Source organism: Oryza glaberrima, chromosome 9, assembly GCF_000147395.1.
Source record: "Oryza glaberrima chromosome 9, OglaRS2, whole genome shotgun sequence".
In the NCBI taxonomy this organism is placed as follows: domain Eukaryota; kingdom Viridiplantae; phylum Streptophyta; class Magnoliopsida; order Poales; family Poaceae; genus Oryza; species Oryza glaberrima.
In genome coordinates, this window is record NC_068334.1 from 14,537,905 (window position 1) to 14,559,831 (window position 21,927).

General features: G+C 42.5%; 1 protein-coding gene and 1 pseudogene across 1 annotated transcript; one reads left to right on the top strand and one right to left on the bottom strand.

Moving 5' to 3' along the window:
• Nucleotides 1-6,026: 6,026 nt before the first annotated feature.
• On the bottom strand, nucleotides 6,027-9,290 carry LOC127785086 (probable xyloglucan glycosyltransferase 2). Its single transcript, XM_052312508.1, has 5 exons — nucleotides 8,233-9,290; nucleotides 7,830-8,138; nucleotides 7,460-7,750; nucleotides 7,251-7,364; nucleotides 6,027-7,164 (listed from the first exon to the last, which is right to left on the bottom strand). The coding sequence occupies exons 1-5, from the start codon at nucleotides 8,968-8,970 to the stop codon at nucleotides 6,520-6,522; spliced, it is 2,097 nt and encodes a 698-aa protein (XP_052168468.1). The 5' UTR covers nucleotides 8,971-9,290; the 3' UTR covers nucleotides 6,027-6,519.
• A 9,871-nt stretch (nucleotides 9,291-19,161) lies between these two features.
• LOC127783562 (probable aspartic proteinase GIP2) lies at nucleotides 19,162-20,410 on the top strand (annotated as a pseudogene).
• Nucleotides 20,411-21,927: the final 1,517 nt, after the last annotated feature.

Consider the following 21,927-nt stretch of genomic DNA (forward strand, 5'->3'; position numbering starts at 1 on the left):
ACGTATATCATCATGTCAGACCTTCAGTGTCTCGTATAAAGCATGACTTTTATGAGACCTTTTACAGTGTTTGCGAGGTACTTAGATATACTTAGAGGTGGGGCAATATGAACTATTGATCAAGAGAGGGACAAAGTACAGAACAAAATTATAATAATATGATGGCAGTGGAGTAATTAACTAGTAAAATATGGACATTTCATATGAATTGAATACTTGGCTCCATTGATTGGTATTGTTGTACGTATTGGTATTGATGCAGATAAAAAGAGAGGTTTTACGGTGTTTGCATTCTAAAAAGGGTAAAGATCCAATGCTCCTCAATCACAAGTACCATGTTAAAAGTATTTAAGTATTGATATAGGTACTTAGGTACTAAGGGTAAAAACATAATTTTGCTAGTAGAGAGAAAAGGGTAGAATTGTCTCCCAAATTATAAAAGGTACCGCATAGGTATAACGGTACGTATTAACACTGTAAAACCTCTCTGCACGGTTTAATTTCCTGTTTTGCGTGGTTTATTGTAGATTTATGTTGTATTGGAGTTAAGTCGTTTACTGCGGCACTAGGGTTTAATTTTCTGTTTTGCGTGGTTTCTTGTAGATTTACGTTGTATTGGAGTCTAGATTTACAGTGTTCTTATAACACATTATTGGCCTAATTATGTGATTTTTTTCTACATTTATATTTTATTCCAACGAATACGTAAAAACTCCTACCTTAATTCTGTTGAAAATTATATTTTATTTCCAGCAAGAGATTTATATCGTCGACCAGACAATCTAGTCTCCTAATTAACCCTCAACCATGCCTACACTTTTCCCTCTGTCTCTTTCCGGTGAAACGTTCAAACCCTAGAACAAGAACAAAGCAGGGAAAGAAGACAATGCGATCTAGGAAAGAAGACGATGCGATCTGTTATAGATCGATCGGATATCCATGATATACTCTTTTTTGTGATGGCATACCGATGGATGGATATTAGATTTACTCTTTTTCTGATGGTATACCGATCGATGGATGTTAGTATTCAATTAAAGTATAATGCCCATGTTTTACAAGTTAATTACACCACTGCCATCATGTTACAATAAATTTGTTCCGTACCTTGACCCTCTCTTGATCAACGGTGCACGTTGTTCCACCTCCAAGTACCTCTAGGTACCTCGCAAACACCGTAAAACATCTCAGATAAAAAAGCGTGAATCATGGATAATCCGTTGATTTAGCGATTGATTCGGTCTGTACTAAGGGAAAAAAAAATCAAAGATCATGTCTCCTTTCTTCTCTACTTTCACTTCATTATTGTTATAGGATTTGAACTGGTTCACCAAAGGAGACAAAGGGAGAAGCACCGATATGGTTGAGGGTTTGAAGAGGAGATGAGATCGGTCGGTCGACGGCTAGATGCAAGCGTATCGGTAAGATATCTAGGGCATATTTACGCAGTTGATTAGCTATTTTTGTAGTTCATAAATTCCTTGAATAAGAGATTGAATCGAGATCTCCTCCTATGTTCTTCTAGGGTTTGAACGGGTGCACCCACAAGGAGAGATAGTGTGGAAGAAGCTTACTTCATGTTTTATACGGATAAATCAATAAAATGTATAACTTACAACGATGCAAACATTCGGTTATATTTTAACAGGTTATGTTATTAAAACACAATATAATCTCTTCGCATAAAATAAATATGTCTCAAATGAATTAAAAGGATAAGTTTTGACGTGTTCTTTAGAACATAACATAAATCTAGAGAAAAGAACACAAACAATAACTTTTACACTACTAACGTGTTTTCTTAAACAAAACATAAATCTAGAGGAAACCGTGCAAATAAGAAACACTAAGACCTAGTAAATGACTTAACTAGTACCTATGCGGTACCAATTAAAATTAGGGACAATTCTACCCTTTTCTCCCAACTAAGTGCATTTATCTTTTTAACTTTGGTACGTAAATATCTGTACCAATACTTAAATACTTTTTACGTAGTACCTATCATATCGAGGAGCTTTGGATTTTTATCTTTTTTGAAATGCAAACATTAATTATAAAAGTTCTCGACTTTTATATGTCACATGTATCTGCCTATAGCGGTAGACAGAGTAGCCAAGTGGATAAACATGTGCAAGTAGCTAAATATATCTAGAGAGGTTATTGTGCAAAGTGTGCGTATGTGCGTCGCCGCTTATTGGCATTAGGCAATGTGTATGCTGAAGAGGCGGTTTTGATGACATGCAAACACTACACAGGACACAGCCATGGATGCATGCAACGTAGGTGATTTCAGTTAGATGTAGATGGATAGACACTAAGAGTCTTAGACCGACAGACACAGATCAGATAGCCATGCTGCATCATGCATGTACAGCATGTGTATGCTAGCCTTTTTGATGCTTCACTGGAGAAAGCGATGGATATATATATCGATCGGTCGATCTCGCTCCCAGCTGGGCATGCCATTTCGATTCAGTTATTGACATCATTAAATTCTCTCTTCAGTCAAACTAATTTGACGTAAGGTGTAAGCTAAACTGAGTTTAGTTTTTCCAATGCCAAATGTTTTTAACTGGAGGGTGTAATTGCAAATCATTGCAAAATAATATTAAATGCAGAGGTTAGAAATATTATCCGTCTCAATTACCAAAAAAACATCTCACTTAGCTTGGATGATGAGTGAAGGCCGACTCCAGAAAATTGAGTTGTTACTTGTGAGCGGATGGTTTCTTTAGTTGTGCAGTTTTGTTGGACTTCTGGATTCGTCGGTTTTATCTTCGTTGTTCTGGATGTTGAATGGATGCTTATGGCATCAGTTCATCTGAATATCTGATCTGTTCATCTTTTTCTCTGAAAAAACAAACGCTCTATCTCCTTTGGAATACGTAGTGGAGACTGGAGAACGAAGACTCTTGGCACTGTTAGAAATAGATTATTGGACGAATTATTGATGTGAATTATCTACTTGGTTATAGGGATATCTAATATTTCAAAATATATATATATCTAGTAAATAACTTAAAGCAGGTGGTATAAGCAATGTATTACAAAAAAGTTTTCTTTTGGAGGAATGTATCTTTCGAAGCGTGGAGCAAATAATATGTGAATAATCTGGAAAAATAACTAACTAGACATGAAAAAAAAAAGAACCCATCTATGATAATATGGACAAGGTTTCTCTTCGACCAGTGCAGATGTACTCCAGCATATCAATATAATGCTACCATGACGAAGAAAATGGATCCAACAGGTAGGTAGAGTGCAGTGCAGAACAACAGCAGAGCCCAATTTTGTGTTTAATTAAGTATAAAAATGATGACAACAAAATAAATAGAAGATTAAAAAGAGGACTATAAGAAAGAAGCCTGAAGCCTGGTAAGACGGTAAGGCCCAACCAAGCATTACAGGTTAAAGCCTTCTCTTTTTTTTCCTTTTCTTTTTTTTTTTTGAACGCCGATTTCTTTTTTTTCCATTTTATTTAGCACTACAAGGACATAATAAGCCTTTTATGAGGCGGGTGGTGTTTGAATCTCCTGGAAATAAAGATGAAGATTAAATATTTCACGCAAAACAAGTGGTAATAACGTGTGATTAATTAAGTTTTAATTATTATAAACTTGAAAAATAGATTAATCATATATTTTAAAACAACTTTCAAATAGAAAGTTTTCGCACGAAACACACCGTTTAGTAGTTTGAAAAACGTGCCACGAGTATTCAAAAGTTTATCCAGGCTCCCATCGGTTGCCCATTTGGCCAAAATGGCTTATTTGGCTTATTAGAAAATTAAAATTAATTTATAAGTAAAACTTTTGTAGGTTTGTTCGTAGCGACTTAAAAGCCAACATTAACAAAAGATTACGTTAAAAGCATTTCAAAATTAACTTTAAAATCAAGTTCAAAAATTTAAATTTTGGCTTATTCTTTGACTGTTTAGGCCAAACGATGGGGCTACCAACTTTTCTTGGAGAAAAGAAAAGGGCCAAGTCTATCAGAAATTAACTTGATCCCCGGCCGGATTAAACCTCCAGATGGGCTTAAATTTTTCTCTGCAATTAAATGGGCTAAACAAGCCCAGCGCATTACTTCCAATTGACTTAGTGGTCTACAATCTTTTATAAATTTGGCCCAACATATACCTTCGCGTCATCAAAGCAACACAGAATTTTTTTTTTAGATAATGAATAAAAATCTGACATGTATTCATAAGTGAATATACACAGCTAGAGGTTACATGAGACCCTAAATCTCGTAATTGAGATAACACAGAAAAAACGAAAAAAAAAAAAGATTGTCCTGCTGTCTGACGAACCCTGCCGCGCAATACCGCACTAAAGCGATTATCAGAACTAATCTTCAGTGCTGCGTCAGTTAACCAGACTTTAGTTTCAGTTAATGATATTAATATTGTTTTAGATGTTTACCGTGTTTAGACTTTTCACCATCATGATTTGCGACGTGTCTAATAATTTGTGATTGAAAGCTCTGGAGCTAACTCGAGCTAAAGACTAGGATTTAATTCCATTATTTGAAAAGTACAGTGGTCACAGAGATAACAATGTACTGGTAGAAAGGCATACAGGCTACTTCAGAAATGATTCTATTCAAAGATCTCTCTTTCACTCTCTCTTTCACAGTCACATACAGATGGTGGGCACTATAGGGACTTTGAATCACAGGGTTGAAAAAAATAGAGAAATAGAAAAAACACAGGATTCTGACAGTAATTGAAGTGTAAAACATAGAATTGCAAAACACATGAAAACACGGGAATGATCGTTTTATTGGACTGCAGGAAAAAACACAGGAATCGAATAAGAGAGATAGGCTCAGGAAATTTTCCAAGAGGTTGGAGCTCTTGCTAAAATTCCTCCCAAATCCACATACAATGTATCATTCCATAGGAATTTCATAGGATTTAGAAAACTTCAATCCTTTGAATCAAATGGCCAAATAGGAAAATTTTCTATAGGATAAGAATTCTATGAAATTCCTATATAAATCCTTTGATTCAAAGGCGCCCTACAATTGCTGACAAAAGCTTCTCTGCATCTCCTCACAAACAGTGCTCCCACCAAGCCTGTCTCTCTACCGACAGAAAGATGGACGCCAAGGACAATCCAAGAACGGGTCCATTGCTAATTGGTGCGAGAGAGAGAGAGAGAGAGAGAGAGGTAAAGTAACCATCAGTTTCACACGCATTACACACACAACACAAACACATCATTCTGCCAATTACAAGCAGTGCCAAAATGCCAGTGACCTTCCAATTTCTCATCCTGTAGCAATCACAACTGAAGAAGACAACGAGTATACATGAAATGGAACAGACAACGAGTATACATGAAATGGAACTTGTGTGACAATAATAATTGTACTAGCGTTGTGCTGGTCCTTTGTGCTGACGTTGCTGACTGGTAGAGTTGTATTTACTCTCTTGCTGGTGAGATCACCATGGAAGGTGGTGGGGATCAGATGAACGAACTCCTGACTCCATAGCACATGGCAGAGATGATAAATCAGAAAAAATAAAAAAGATACATCAGGGAAAAAAATAAGGTTGATTGATTGCATCCTGACGAGAATAAATGATGTTTTGCAGGACAATTGTACTTCATATTGAAGAATCTCAAATGCATAGTTCAGCATCAGCCGAAAGTTTGTACTGTTGTAGTTAACTGGTGAGTTGTGATTTTACCTTAGCTAGGAAAAATAACAATTGCAAATGGATCGGCAGAAGTGCTTCCAAACGACTGGCAGAAATGGATGGCCTCTCGTTTGTGCCTGAATTTTGGACGACATGGCCGATGTAGCTGATGCTGCCTTTGCAGTATCTGATACGAAAATGAGAGGACAATTGTGGAACATGTGTGCCGAAAAACAAATTGTTAGATGCTCCATGATGAGATGAGCAGAAATGTCCCCCGCAAAAAAAGAAAAAGAAAAAAAAAAGATGAGCAGAAATGTCACAGCACTAATAGTAGATCCAAGTCATCCAACTGCCTGCCTGTTGGCTACTACTCCAGTAGATCCACCGACAAGTAATAAGAGACTGAAATTTAACGATGATCATGTCAATCATCCATCATAGGGGTGTGTACAATTGTTGGGTGCCTAACGGCAGAGGCCGGAGATGTGAAACATTTTCATTATCTAAAGTAGGAATATATACAAATTGATAATTTTATCAGAACAAATTGTGTATTAACGATTTACAAATGAACAGAACACATCTCAGTATCTTTTGGATCCAAAGAACATTGCTGGAACTCTATATGGACTGGGTACAAATGAACGAATTCTATCTACTCTTTCAGCTTATTCATGTTGGATCACTCCGGTTTTGTGCCCTGAATCTGGATTGCAGAACAAATTCTCCTTTGCATATCTGTACGGACAAGTAACTTGTCCAAAATGAAGTAAAATTCCATGGCATGTTTGGAACTCTCAGAACTTGATTACCAGTGTGTGTACGAAGAGAGGCATGCTTTCTATGTTTTGACAAAAGCCTGAGAGTGATCAGTCTATCTGTTCTCCAATTAGATCGAGGCCAACAAAAAGGAATGATACCCCCTGAAAGAGAAGGAAATAGAAGTGAATTCCTTGAGCAGACAAGAGGCTCCGAGTTGCGGCGGTGAGGAGGAGAAGAGAGAGAGCAAGCTCCTTCTTGTAGACTTTGTTAGCCTTTTTTGCACCAAGCGGCGCCTTTTCTTGTCGTTCTTTCTGCATTTTGAGCTCAATCAATTCACTTTCAGATATTTGCTTCTGCAGCCGAGGAAGGGTAAGATCCTTTGTATCCCTCTCCGCTGCTGTTGAAAGATCTGATTCTGATGATCGACCAGACTTCTTTGTGACAATCCATTCGTAGGAGCTTCCAAGTTTAAACAGTCCAGACACCATTGCGTTGAATTTTGTCACTGACATGGTGTTCTCGAAAAGGAGGTATGGCACAATGAAAGGAAATGATCTTGGTGATGGCAGAATGTTCAGGAAGGACATGCAAACTGGCACATAACAGATGACCCAAACAGGCAGCTCAGCCTCAGGAACAAACATGGTCAGCGGAAGAATGACACAAAACAATGTGAATGAATAGAACGGAAGAATCAATTTCCTCAAAAGAAAGAATAATAGTATTAAGTTCGCCTTCTTCCATGAGGAGATCTGTGGTGAAACATTAGCAGTATTTATCAAAAAAGAACTTTAATTACCGGCACATGTATAAGATTCTAGCTAATGGAATTGCATACCTTGGCAGTAAGTATGTCCGGAAGGCACAGCCGGAAAAGGTGCATTGGACCAGAATGCCACCGGTGTTGCTGTTTCCTATATGCTTCATAGGATTCTGGGAGTTCACACAGGACCTGATTGATAGTACCAAGTAAAAATCAAGTTCTGTGTATATATGAGATTGACCCTTAGTCCAAAATGCAGCAGCTAACACAAACACATAATGTACCTTTACATCATTGAGGAAGATAAATTTCCATCCATTCAGGTGTGCTCGAACAGCAATATCCATATCCTCCACCGTCGTCCTCTCAAGCCAACCCCCGGATTCTTCTAGAGCTTGGATCCTCCAAACTCCAGCAGTTCCATTGAAACCAAAGAAGTTCAAGAAGACTCCATTGACCTGTTGCTCTACTTCAAAGTGGAAGCACAGGTTGATATTCTGAAGACGGGTCAAGAGGTTCTCATCCTTGTTCACAAAGCTCCATCGTGCTTGAACCAATCCAAGCTCAGGATTCCCCTGCGTGAATTTGCAACGGTGACTTAGCATCGAATTGGTGTTCGGTATCAAGACTGCAGTATCTCCAGGAATATGTTACCTCAAAATGTGGTATAGTTTTCTTGAGAAAATCTGGTGTTGGCTGGAAGTCCGCGTCGAAAATGGCGACAAATTCATAATCTTTGACATAGTCACAGCTCATTGCAGACTTGAGGTTCCCAGCTTTATAACCGGTCCTCAGCACCCGATGCCGATACACAATGTTCACACCCTGATGGCTCCACTTGGAAACTTCTGCCTTGATCAGCAGCTGAATGCTCTCGTCGCTGGAATCGTCGAGCACCTGAATCAGAAACTTCTCCCTGGGCCAATCTAGCTGGCAAGCCGCCGAAATCGACTGCTCATAGACCTGTCTCATAGTAAGCACACACAATGAATGAACATAACACACTACAAAACTACAGAGTATACAAAATTCCGATGAGAATTCAGCTAAATTATACCTCCTTTTCATTGCACATAGGAATCTGGACGAGCACCATGGGGTGCTGATACCCTGATCCTTCCCTGAACGGGTCCCCTTCAATCCTCGGCTTGATCTTCCTCAGCTTGATCCAGAAGCAACCCAAGCAAAGGACGAGACGGTCCATGGATTGGATGACGAAGAGGAGGATGCAAGCTTTCGACAAGAACTCGATTGGCCTCCTGATGTAGTCGGCTCGGAATGACATCCACGAGATGTACGCCGAGTGCGCCCACCCCTCGATCTCCACCGCCTCCGGCACATGCAGCTCCGGCCGCCGGAGGCGCCACCCGTTCCAGTAGGCGGCGAGCTCCACGGCGAGGGCGAGCAGGGAGAGCGCCAGGAACCCCCTGATGAACCCGTACATCAGCCGTCCCCGGCCGCGGCCGAGCTCGTCGGCGGCGTCAGCGGGGGAGCGCCGGAAGCGCCTCGCCGCGGCGGCGGCGAAGGAGGCGAGGCGGCCGGCGGCGCGGCGCGCGCGGAGGAGCAGCACCCAGGTGAGCTGCCTGGCGGTCCTGCTCCTGCTCCTGCCACGCCCGCCGCCCTTGTCCATGGCCACCGCGGCGGCGCGCAGCTCCGCCTCCGCGTCGGGCCCGTCGACCTCCACCACCGAGTAGTTGGGACTCTCCATGGTCACCACCACCGGCGTCCCCTTCCGCCCACCCCTCCCCTTCCCCCACAGGTACGCCACACCCACCCCCACCCCCGGCGGCGCCATTGCTCCCAAGAACTCACTCACCGGCGCTACCTCCTCCTCATCCGCCTCGCAGCAGCAAGCATCTCTGCGCCAAGCAAGGCTCGCTCACTCGCGCACCTAGCCTTCCACCGCCGCCGCAAGCCGGGGGAGAGCGGCGATGGTGAAAGCTCCGGGGCATGTGGGGGCTTTAATAAACAACAACAACAACAACGGCCACGCCCCCGCTTTCCTCGTCTCCCGGTCTTCTACTCCTCTGCATTGTTCAGTGTTTATTACTACCTCTCTCTCGCGCGCGCGCGGTCTCGTCTCGCGCCCCCACAACCCACGTCGTTTTCAAGAGGATGATTTTACCAAGAAGAAGAAGAAGAAGAGGAGGAGATGGAATGGTAAGGGAAGGGAAGCCTTTTTACCCTTCTTCGTCACGCCTTCTCCTACCTTAGGACCGAGAACAGCGCTAAGGGTGTGTTTAGTCAACGCTAAAATTGAAGGTTTGATTAAAATTAGAATGATGTGATGAAAAAGTTGAAAGTTTGTGTGTGTAGGAAAGTTTCGGTGTGATGCAAAAGTTGAAAGTTTGAAGAAAAAGTTGGGAACTAAACCATGCCTAAAGAGGTTTACCAAGCCATTTGAGACATGTTACCGCCATTCCACGGTTTATCGGTTTCGGTGGTAACCGCGAGGTATAGCGTAGTTTTAAAAACTGAAAAGGTTACCGCACGTGACAACCGCGGCCACCACCTATTAGAAACTCTAAAAGAAGTAAATATATAAATGTGCGATGTTTTTCACCATAACAAAACTGATAAAAGAACACTCAAACATGAGGTTTTTGGATATATTGGAGTGGACTGGGTGCATTCGTTTCATCAGATAAATTCATTATTCAAATTTGATTTAATTAAAACTCAGTTAATCATTAGCTAATGATTTTTATGTTTTTCGTGCTCTAACCTCTTTTTTTTTATTTTCAGTAGAAGCGAACACCACCTTATTTCCCTTTAATTTTGAGTCACGAATCTGTTGAATAGAGGATCCATATATTAGTCACCACGTCTAAGAGAAGTAAGTCATAGGATCTCAATATTTTTTTATCACATAGTTAAATGGCCATCTACACTTTCACTATTAACTTTTGTGAAAAACACAGGTTTGCATACATTCATTAATTAAAGAGTTTGCGCACGGTCAAGTAGAAGCACAGATTAGACAAAGCTTCAGATATTCAGGTGGTGTTTGAATCCAGGAACTTACTTTAGTTTAGTTTCTGTACACTAATTTAGAGTATTAAATATAAACTACTTACAAAACTAATTATATAAATGAAAGCTAATTTGCGAGACAAATTTTTAAGCTTAATTAATTCATAATTAAATAATGTTTACTGTAGCATCATATAGGCTAATCATGAATTAATTAGGCTCAATAGATTCGTCTCGTGAATTAGTCTAAGATTATAGATGGGTTTATTAATGGTCTACGTTTAATATTTATAATTAATGTCTAAACATCCGATGTGATAAGGACTTAAGAGTTTTAGTCACATCTAAACAGCGTCTCAGTATTCAGGAAAAAATATTCAAATTTTTCGTGCTCTTCAAGAGAACTAGCCCTGCTGCCTGCTGACTTTTGGTAAAGCAAAGGAGGAAGCTTTTCAGAATTTCAGTTGAGGGCAAGCGAAAACTGGCACAGAAAATGACAGGCAGGAGCGGCATGGCACTATGGCATCCGGTTTTGTTTTTTTTCACCATAACAAAACTGGTCAAACAAAGATTCAGGGTTGCAGGTCCTGGTTCTTTTGTGTCATGCTGCTTGGTCTGATGCTCTCAGCACTTGAAAAACACCTCCTATGCTCCAGCTGCAGATATTATCTTACAATTATGGATTTAATCTATAAGAATTAGGTTGATCATTCAGTTTGCACCATCCGTTTGGATGTTCTCTCTCACCTTCTCAGATCTCATCATAAATACAAAATTTTCTATATAGTAAAATAACTAGGTTGACAAAATAACATACTTATATAAATATGTGCAAGTATATGATAAAATAAAATATGTATGAGTATATTGATGAAATAAGTAGCGTATAGAAAAAATGCTCAAAATAATTAAGTTGTATCATTTTTTTAAGTTATTATACTAAAATCACACACACCTTATAAATTGTTGCACCTACACGCTCACTTAAAAGTTCTTGTACTATATTATAACTACATACTAAACTATTGCACTAGCATACTCACTTCTTAAGTTCTTGAAATAAATGATTTACTGTGTACGAAATTTATTATTTTTATCGGATAAAGCATATCAAACATTTGGAACGTAAGAAGAATTTGTCTGTGATTCTTACAAGGTTTTATAAATCGACAGCCCCTCTCTTTTCTTTTTCAAATTTGTGAAGGAGACAAACTCATGTCCGATCGATGGAGTGTAAGTGGAATTGATAACACCTGGGGAAAACCTTGTTACAATATTCTACAATGCATACAAACCTTTTGATGAAGTGGAGAGATCGCTATTTCTTTTGGTCGAGGGGACGTACGTCACGTCAGTGTTGCTTCCACTAACACGATTAGAACACAAATGGGACGTTGTTAGCCAGTACAAGTGGAACACTTGCAGCTGCTTTATTTGCTTTTCTGCACCTATGTATTTTTCAGAACAAAAGTAAGCATCACACATTCTCGCATCAAAAGGTTAATGGTACCCTAGTAGCACTATCATTCAGATCGAGAGAAAAAATATATACGGGGTGTGAAACTTTACGCAACAGTATATTCTTCTCTATCCGCTATTATGGCTGATTTAGATTATTAATTAAACGGATTAGTTATAGGTTATCTCCTATAAATTAAATATTTTTGAAAAAAAACTTAACAATTACAAGTATCTCAAAATACGTGATCTAAATAATATAGAAGAAGATTTTTATTAGAGAAATTATTTTTCGAAGCATGTGGAGTAATAATATGATTTAATGATCGATGAAAATTTGACCGGATATGTGTTGACGTGAAATTTTTCACCTGACATGTCAGAGATGTGCGTCGATCGTGCTAACACTGAGGCATGGAAGATCTGCTTAACTCTAGTGCAAGATCCTAGATCTTGATGAGGTGCGGATGTGCTAGTCAGTTTAATCCTGCAACTGACAATACGTCGATGTAGCAGCGATTAGCTGATAGGTTGAACGATCGGCTGTTAGAGACTTGGAGGCCCAGACGTTGATGACGATTGTAGGCTTGAGTCTTAAATGTGCCAAAAGCGTGTGTCAGCCGATGGTTTGATGTAGAATCGGCTGGAGGATCTGATGTTAGTACCTAGCGTTGAACACCTTTGATCTTTGAAGACAGACGATGTTGAGGGCACTCTAGGTTGTAAGGTTGTTGTAGAAATAGATTGGCTAGAAGTCAGATACAGATAGATTCAAATAGTTAGATAAACAATGAAGCTTTTGCTGCAATCAACTAAAATCAACTTGTGTATAATTATCGACAAACATTTATTTATCAAAGAGTTGATGTAGGACTTAGAAATAGTAACAAGATAACTCACTGGCTAACACTCTAATGAAACATAAGCATGAAACCTATCAACTAGTAAGACTTAGATTATCAATGCAATCTAGAGATCGGACCTAGCCGAGACAGTATGAGATTGCGTGTGATAATCTAAACAACCGATAGATCTATGCAACATGATGAATATAATAAATCTATCTTAAAAAATATTGTTGATCAAAATATCGGACCGAACCGAGGGAGTTCTAACTAAGCCGATGTGACTCTAAACAACAATGCAATCAAAAGTAGAGATGATATACCAGATAGGCAATGCTTGCTTCAACTCGAATAGAATATCGGACCTAACCGAGGAAGTCCTAGCCACGCCAATGCAAGTGAAGATCTGGAAGTTGGATATAACTGACGTAGTCCATGCTCGAAACTAAGAACTCGCCAGGAGTAAATTAAGATGGCGATGCGCAGTATGATGTGTCATACATGGTCAAAATCTTTTATATTTGGGACGTGGTACTCAAATATTGAAATTCTTAAATAGAAAAATTATGGGAAACAATTAATCCAATTCTCGCATAAATCAGAACAGATAATTAACAAGCATCAAAAACCAATAAAATAAGCGTACGTGCATCCATCCATAATCACTCGAGCAAACGAGGCAATTAGTCAATCTCAGTAACGATCAGGAAGAACGACTAACGCGTTTAGAGGCTCGATCATTGGGTGAGATTCGGGGTCGTCGTCGTCGCGCGCTCGCTCTACTCGACCCAACAAAAAGATCAAACCACTCCCATCCTACTAGCTACTTCCCGTCCTAGACGATGACGACCATCGAGACGGTCTCATCGATTATTTTTGTGCCTGGCTTTGATCTCTTCGTCGATCCTTTGCCATATCATCAGTGCTTCCTCCGGATTTCCACGCAAAGTTTGTACGCAAGCGTCGCTTTGAGCAAGTTTAATAATATAATGTAATTCACTACTGACTAACATCGTCTATAATCAATCTAATATTTCACTCGTACAACAGTTAAATGTAAAAATATACTATATCATTAATTAATACATAATCCACGTATCTCTCTCACATAGTTTATTAGAACTCATACGTTAGCTGGCTACAAATTTATAGGTCACTTTGTTCACTCTCCCCTATCTCTCTTCACATAAGTTATAAGTACAAATCTAACATGTTAATTTGTATAATTCGCTTATGTTATCTTATGGTACTTGTGCTCTTAATTAGGGAAGGGTAGCCGATGGCTGTGGCGAGCTTGAGGAAATGGACGTTTCACCCAACCGCGGCGCGGAAATCGCTGACCGGGCCGGGCGCGCGGGGGCAAAATGGCCCGTACGTAATCTCGTGCCGCTGCTTTGCGTTGCGCGCGGGCGCGGGGCGGCGGGGCAAAATTAAGCGGCGAATAATGGATTCAACGGATCGGTCGATGCGCGCGTTGGGTGTGTGGAGTGGACGACGCGCGGCGGGGCGTGTCGTGCTTGAGTTGCGCCGAGCTGAAGCGGACGTCTCAACCGAATCGACGTGGGCGTGTGTGTGTCTGTGTCTGTGTATACCGGCCTGCATGCTAGCTCGATCCGGGCAACTGTTTGGTCGGTAGAAACTGTACTAGAAACGAACGGGGGGTCTCCCAGTGTATGCACTCGAAAAGGATAAAATTCCAACGCTCTTCGATGGTAAGAATCATGTAAAAAAAGTATTTAAGTACCATATCCGTTTCATATTTGAGTGGTTTTCTCTATATTTAAGTTTTGTTGCAAAGAATATTGTTATTGACTTAAAAGTTATCATTTTTGTGCTTTTCATTAGATTTATGTTTCTCCTTCCTTCTGTTCTTCTACATACGTGTGAATGGGATCTCTTGTTCAAAACCTCGACCATGGAGGCACTTCTCTCCTCAACTATATGTCTCCTTCTAGGTGCACCTTCTCAAACCCTAGGAAAAGAACATATGAGAAGAAATTAGGTCCAAATTCAAGCGCCCCAAATCTGTAGTACTATGAGGGATTTATGATCTAAAGTACGTAAATAACAAATCAACTACATAAGAAAAAGATATTAGAGCAGGTACAATAGTGGACTATAAGCCAGCTATAAACACATATCGAGAAGATAAAATAGTAAAGAGAGGAACAGCGTGCTACAGATCTATAGCCAACTGCAGCACAGACTCCAAGACACAATGTTTATATGACAGATATGACCATGCATTAATAATATAGTATATGTTTATAGATAATTATTATATGATTTGACTATTAAATTTACACATGATTTGGAGCCAATAGTTAACTATACCATTAAACTTGCTCTTATCCTAAGCGTTTGCCTGGTTTTGATTTAGACCTTGTCTTTTGTCTCTGTGGAGACTGCAGCCTGGTAGTTGCTATCGTCTCCGTTCTCCCACCTGGTGAACCCTACAAAAATGAATTGAGGCAAGACAAAGAAGAAAAAGAGATCACTACATTCCTTTTTTCCTTCCTTCCGATTATAGATATCAAATGTACCGATTAAATATTCACATCAAACAAAAATACCACTATTTTATTAGTTAATTACCCCACTGCTATCGATTACAATAATTTTATTTAATTTGTGTATTGTCTCTCTCTTAATTAATGGTTTAATATTACATCACCTCTCAATATTTTTATGTATCTTGTGAACATCGTAAAAGTTCTTAATAACTTGACGTTCATTCTAAAGTGAGCTATATCATACTACATGATACTTGAAAAGTGTATAACTTGGCACGGCACTGTTGTACAGTTCTATACCCAAGGTAACACTGTGCATGGACTGGAAGACAAATTGCCTCTGTTTCTTTACGTGAAACAGCCGGAGCTGACTCAGCCGAGAGCGAGTGACAGGGCAGCTGGGACGCATGTGGCGAAATCACAATCACTCTCGCTGCTGCAATTATGTTCAGATTTGCTATAATTAATCACTAGTACTTAGTTTAATTAACACGGCCATTGCAAATATTAATTGGGTGGTCCATGAGCACGCGTGACGCAATCGGATTATCGGAGAGGGTATGGGGCACAGTCGCACAGAGAACTTTTTGGCCGCCATCGACCGCCGAGCGCGCCGACGACAATGCTATCTCCTGTGTCCTGTTTTCTCCCTGCGTGCGAGTGCCCGTCTCGGCGAGTCGGCGACACGTCCCGTTGATACTGTATGATTTTGTCCCGTTGCCAGGTGGCCGTGCCGTCACAAAAAAAATACAGTACTACTAGTAATTAGTTCTCATAATTACACTCAAATCTGTTGGGAGAGTTTAACATTTCAAGAAGCAGCTGATTAGTAGCCAGCTTTTAAGAATTTAAAAAAGATGGGTTTTCCTGCTTCTAGCTTATAGTTCATTTACTGAACCCTATAACGGCAGCTTCTCAACATCTAGATCAAAAGCTTTTGGATGAGTTTATGATTTTGAGAAAAGCTGCAGCATTAAAATCTCCTTAAAACAGGCCCTTAGTTTGGCATGCATCTGTGCATGATGATTTATTTGCGAGTTGAGACCGAATAGTTAATTTGATTGCTCGATGGATCATCAATCCATTGATAGACGTCATGCGTGTCTCTGGTTCACTTCTCCCATGACGCCATGTACGTGTTCTTCACACAGATCCCTGCATTCCCATGGTCTCAAAGGCGCTTTAATTTGGACCTATTTTGTAAGTGATAAAAAAACAGAGATGTTACTGAAAATATGTTTATGGAGTGGCTGGTTGATCCGAGGCAAACTTTAAGGATGAACTTTTGCTGCTCATGTTGAGTGAAATATTGTACTACTATACTAGTATGGCACTTTCCCTTAAAAAAGAGGGTGCAAAAGTAATTAAAGAACGGCTCGATCGTGTGCGCCACTGCACAACACCAGTGTGCTCGAGAAGGCTTCTGCCGCATCCTCTCCACGTGCACTGATCTTTCCAAGCGTCGTTGCTCCAAGATTTGCTGGTGTTCATCACGAACAAGACACTGTTCATGCCGTGATGCAACTTCGGTGCTAGTAGCTTTCATCACTATTACCTGCAGAAGCGTTCACTTGCATTAGCAGATGGGGGCTAGATATATCGATGCAATCCAACCATTTGCAAATTGCAACGACCTCTTCGCATCCTCCCTCCGTGCTCACGTCTTTATCAGAAACATGACACCAGCAAGGCAGGATGTGGGCTTTACATGTGTCCTAACTTAAATCATTTTTAACTTTTGCAAGTAAAATAGTTGAATATATATGCTGCCTGTAAGTTAGCACGTATCAATCTCCTCTTAGAAAAAATATACACCGCCGACTCTTCTTATGTAGTTGGTAGATGAGCTAAGCTAGCACAAGAAAAGCTCGTAGTTAAATTCCTGGTTTGGCATCTGATTCGACACATCACGGACGGACGGATTCGATTCTCTTGACGCAGCTTTGCTGTTGTTTATTTCGTCCTTTTTCATGCATCCAACGGAGAGATAACACATTAACGCCCTTAATTATTCAGGCTTTGGTACGTATCGTTTGCACTGTTCCCTTTCCTTAATCAGCTCTGGTTTCCTCTCTAATTCTCTTCCTTATCCTTGTAATCTGTCGCTGTTAGTGGCATCGGCAGATGGAACGTAGCAATCAATCATCGAGCGTATACAGCCGAATCTGTCGAAGTGGGGATGAATGGATGGATTGCTCATGATGTGGCTTGGGCCGTACTGAGGACGCGCGAGATGGGCAGTTTCCCCCAGCCCAAATTATTGCTTGGGCCATGGCCCAGTGAACCTGTGCTCCTGCAGCCCAGATTGGAAAAAGTCCACTTAGGTCAAGTTTATTCGTGCCCCTCAACCGTATAAAACAAGTGCAAATCGAGCCCTTGGATATAGAGATAGACCCAGGGGTGCTAATGGGTGGGTGACCGCTCCAGGCGATCACCCCCCCTCCTCCTATACTCCACTCTCTCCTTTCCTCCTCCCCTCTTCTCTTCCTACTACACCATAAATTTAAAAAAATAAAAAACAAAGTTAGAAAAATTTATGTATAGAAAATACTATATATAAAAAATATTTGAATTCAAATTTTAATTTAAAACGGGTATGTAAACTTTTGACTTATAAACTTTGGGTCTATAAAGTAATATTTGAATTCAAATTTAAATTTGAATCGGGTATGCAAACTTTTGACTTATAAACTTTAGATCTGTAAACTTTAGGTGTATAAACTTTAGATGTATAGAAATACTATATATAAAAAATATTTTAATTCAAATTCAAATTTGAATCGGGTATATAAACTTTTGACTTGTAAACTTTGGGTCTCTAAACTTTATGTGTATAAACTTTAGATGTGTAAATTCGAGGTGTACAAACTTTAGGTGCATAAATTTACTAAAATAAGAAAGTAACGTGGTGTTAAAAAAAGAACCCACGTGGAGGGGGGATGGGCCCTGATCGCCCCGGACGATCGCTCGCCCATTAGCAAAACCGTCTCCAACCCGTCTATCCTGGCCGACCAACCTGGCGGGTGGGTTTGGATCCTAAACCACGTCAAAAGTCAAAACACACAAGGTGGAGTATACATGGACAACTAGGCCTGCAATGCACATGCACGGCACGGGTCCAATGATCGCCCATGTCCAGAGACGGCCGTCAAATACTACTAGCAGAACAGCAAAAAGGCTGCTGTACGTGCCCGTCGGTGTCTCGCACTCTCGCGGTCTCGCACCGCTGCAGCGCGCCGCAACTACCAATCCCATTGGCTTTAGAGCAAGGATAATAAGAGCAAGTATAATAGAGAGCTATAAGAAGACTAAATGCTGAGGTGGATGGGAGAAGAGAGGAGAGAGATGAAAAGCGGGCTGTAAGTTTATAGCCTGCTTAGGCACAGGAACCAAAAAAAATTGTGAGACAGACATGTGGATCATATATTTATAGTGAAGAGTTAACCACTATATGAGTGAACTGATAGATAGGCTATAAGTAAGCAGCTGGCTGTATTATTATCCTTGCTCTAATATAGCTCACTTCCTACTACTCCCTCCATCTATTTTTGATAGTCATATTTCCAAATCTGAAAATTTTATTTTTGATAGGCATATTTTAATCCAACAACCTATCATTTTAATGATTTTCTCGAATTTAATGCATGGCTCTCTATTCTTCCACACATGATTGGCTATATGGGCTTTGAGAAATATAAATATTAATGAATCGTTTGTTTACGAGGAATGACTAGTAACATGCTTAAATGAATGATAAGTAGAACTACTTATCCTTGGTCTGTGTGTCAAGATAAAATATGACTATCAAAAATAAATGGAGGAAGTATTAGCCTATACTAAAGTCAACACATGTAATAGATTAGCTATAAGGTTAGCTATGATTTTCTTCTTTCTATCTCTATCTCTCACTTATATATTTAATGTATTTGTCTTGTAGCTTGTGTTAAGCTAGCTCTTGCATGAGAGCCAACATCCTTCTTTTTTTTTTGTTTACCTCTCTCCTCCACGTAAGTTTATAGTAGACTTATAGCTCACTATTATACTTGCTCTTATACTTCAGCTTGCAGTCGCCGGCTGTATTAATATTGTGCCTGATTTTGCGAGAGTTATGAGAGCGTACAAACCGCGCGCGCTGCGCCCTATAAACATCCTTCCACTTCTTCACGCACGTACGAATCATTTTTCGTTTCGTCAGCAATGGCACGCTTGCCTTCTCATCGTCTCGCGGCTCTCCTCCTCCTCCTCCTCGTCGTGGTCTCGCCGTGTCACGCGGCGGCGGCGGCGGCGGCGGCGGGCGGTGGGCAGAGGCCGACTAGGCCGAAAGCCGTGGCGATGCCGGTGGTCAGGGACGGCGCGACGAGGCAGTACGTGGCGACGTTCCAGCAGCGAACGCCGCGGGTGGCGGTGAAGGCCGTGGTGGACCTCTCGGGCGGCGCCACGCTCTGGGTGGACTGCGACGCCGCCGCCGGGTACGCGTCGTCCTCGTACGCCGGCGTGCCTCAACCGCACCTGCACCGGGCACGCCGAGAACACGGTCACGAGCTCCGTCGGCAGAGGCAACGTCGTCACCGACGTGCTGTCGCTGCCCACCACCTTCCCCTCGGCCCCGGTCCGGCAAGGGCCGCTCGCCACCGCGCCGGCGTTCCTGTTCACCTGCGGGCCCACGTCCCTGACCCAAGGCCTCGCCGCCGGCGCCGCTGGCATGGCGTCCCTCAGCCGCGCCCGCGTCGCGCTCCCCGCGCAGCTGGCTGGCACCTTCCGCTTCTCCCGCAAGTTCGCGCTCTGCCTCCCTTCGGTCGACGCCGGCGTCGTCGTCTTCGGCGACGCGCGCTACGTGTTCGACGGCATGGACCACTCCAACTCGCTGCTCTACACGCCACTCATCACCAGGACGACGGACAGGTCGAGCGAATACTTCATCAGCCTGAAGCGCGTCGTGGTGGACGACCGCGCCGTGCCGCTGAACGCGACGCTGCTCGACGTCGGCACCAAGCTGAGCACGGTCTCGCCCTACACCGTGCTGGAGACCTCCATCCACGAGGCGGTCACGCGCGCGTTCGCGGCGTCGATGGCCACGGCGGGGATCCCGCGCGTCCCGGCCGTGGCGCCGTTCGAGCTGTGCTACGACGGGAGCAAGGTGGAGAGCAGCGCCATCACCGGGGAGCCGGCCGTGCCGGTGGTGTTCGAGCTGCACGTGCAGAGCGAGGTGAGGTCGAAGGTGGCGCCGTGGATGGTGTCGGGGGCGAACCTGATGGCGCGCGCCGACGGCGGGGCGCTCTGCCTCGCCGTGGTGGACGGCGGCGCGGCGCCGGAGGCGCCGGTGGTGATCGGCGGCCACATGATGGAGGAGATCCTGCTGGTGTTCGACCTGGAGAAGTCGCGGTTGGGCTTCAGCCCAAACCTTGGGGCCTTCGGCTTGTCCTGCAGCAAGTTTCGCCTCGGGTAGCACGTATTGGCATCGTAGGCTCGTAGCTAATCTTTCTCGGGCCTCAAACTCCCAAAATCTATACCTGCATTTTGCCGTCGCATGTTGGAATAAATTGCTCCCTCCTGCCATCCTGCGTATCTACAACCCGGTTATACCCCACGATGGAGGTGTACACTAGTAAGGATACACTATTACACGTTTAACCATTCATCTTATTAAAAAAAATATGTAACTATAATTTATTTTGTTGTGAGTTATTTTATCATTTAAATTACTTTAAACATGATTTATATCTTATACATTTGTATAAAATTTTTGAATAAGATGAATTGTCAAATATGTGTTCAAAAGTCAACGATATCATCTATTAAAAAACGCAGGGAGTATATATTAGAGAAAGTCCATTTTACACCCTCGAACTCTTATGCTTGTCTAAAATACACCCCCCGAACTACAAAACCGGATATGATACATCCTTGAACTGTTAATACCGGACACTTAACCCCCACGGGCTGCTTTACCGTGGTTTTTGCCACGTCAACCCTAGCCACGTCAGCGCAAAACATAAAATGGGCCAAGCCCATGTTCACTTCCCCCCTCTCTCTCTCCCTCCCTGCCCTCTTCGTTTTCCTCTCTCTCATGACCATTAGCAACGGCGGCGGTGGCGCGGAGCTGTGACAGCGGCGGCGGCACGGAGCTGTGAAATCGACGGCTACGGCGGCGGCGTAGAGCAGCGAGCGCGGCGGCGGCTGCGTAAGATCCAGGTCGGCGGCTGCGGCGTCGGCGTGGAGCCGCGAGGGCGGTGGCAGCGGGGAGATGGTGCTAGGGCGGCGGCACTGCCCCAGTTGCGTGGACGGTCGCCGGCGGAAGCCTCTGCACGTAGTCGCCAGAGGTAGGTCCGGGCGTCGTCACCGCACGCGCCTTTGGATATGGCTCAGCAGGGAAGAACCAGCTCGACACGTGGTGGAAGCAACGACGAGCTAGTGGACTGTTGTGCCGACGGAACAAGTAGATGGAGGGGCACGAGCAGCTCTGGAAATGGCAGCAGATCCAGTCAAGGCAGAAGCAATCTGTCAGGGTTACGGATACCACATACCTAATATTAGTTGACTAAATCTCCGCAGGACCCACCACATACCATGTCTTATACGGAAACAACTTTCGGATATAGGAGGAGTTCCGCATAAGGAAGGATGAATAAAGTTCTACATGAAAACGAAAATGACTACTCGGATTGTATCCATATTGGTTTCCCTAGTTCTACTTGTACAAGGGGACACCTATGGTATAAATACAAGGCCTCCTGGGAGGAGAGGGGACACGGAACAATAGATCAAGGCACAAGATCAACATACAAGCCAACATGCGCCAAGACAAGATGCCGGATATCGACTTCAGAGATAAGCAGGGCTAGTCCCCTACGGTGTCTACGGATATTGTCAGGAGAGACATAGCGTTGTCTTTGATCTTGCCGGATGCGGATTCGAGGAGAAAGGCTACCCTGTTGTCGACTATGAGTCAGCACTTCAGACCGC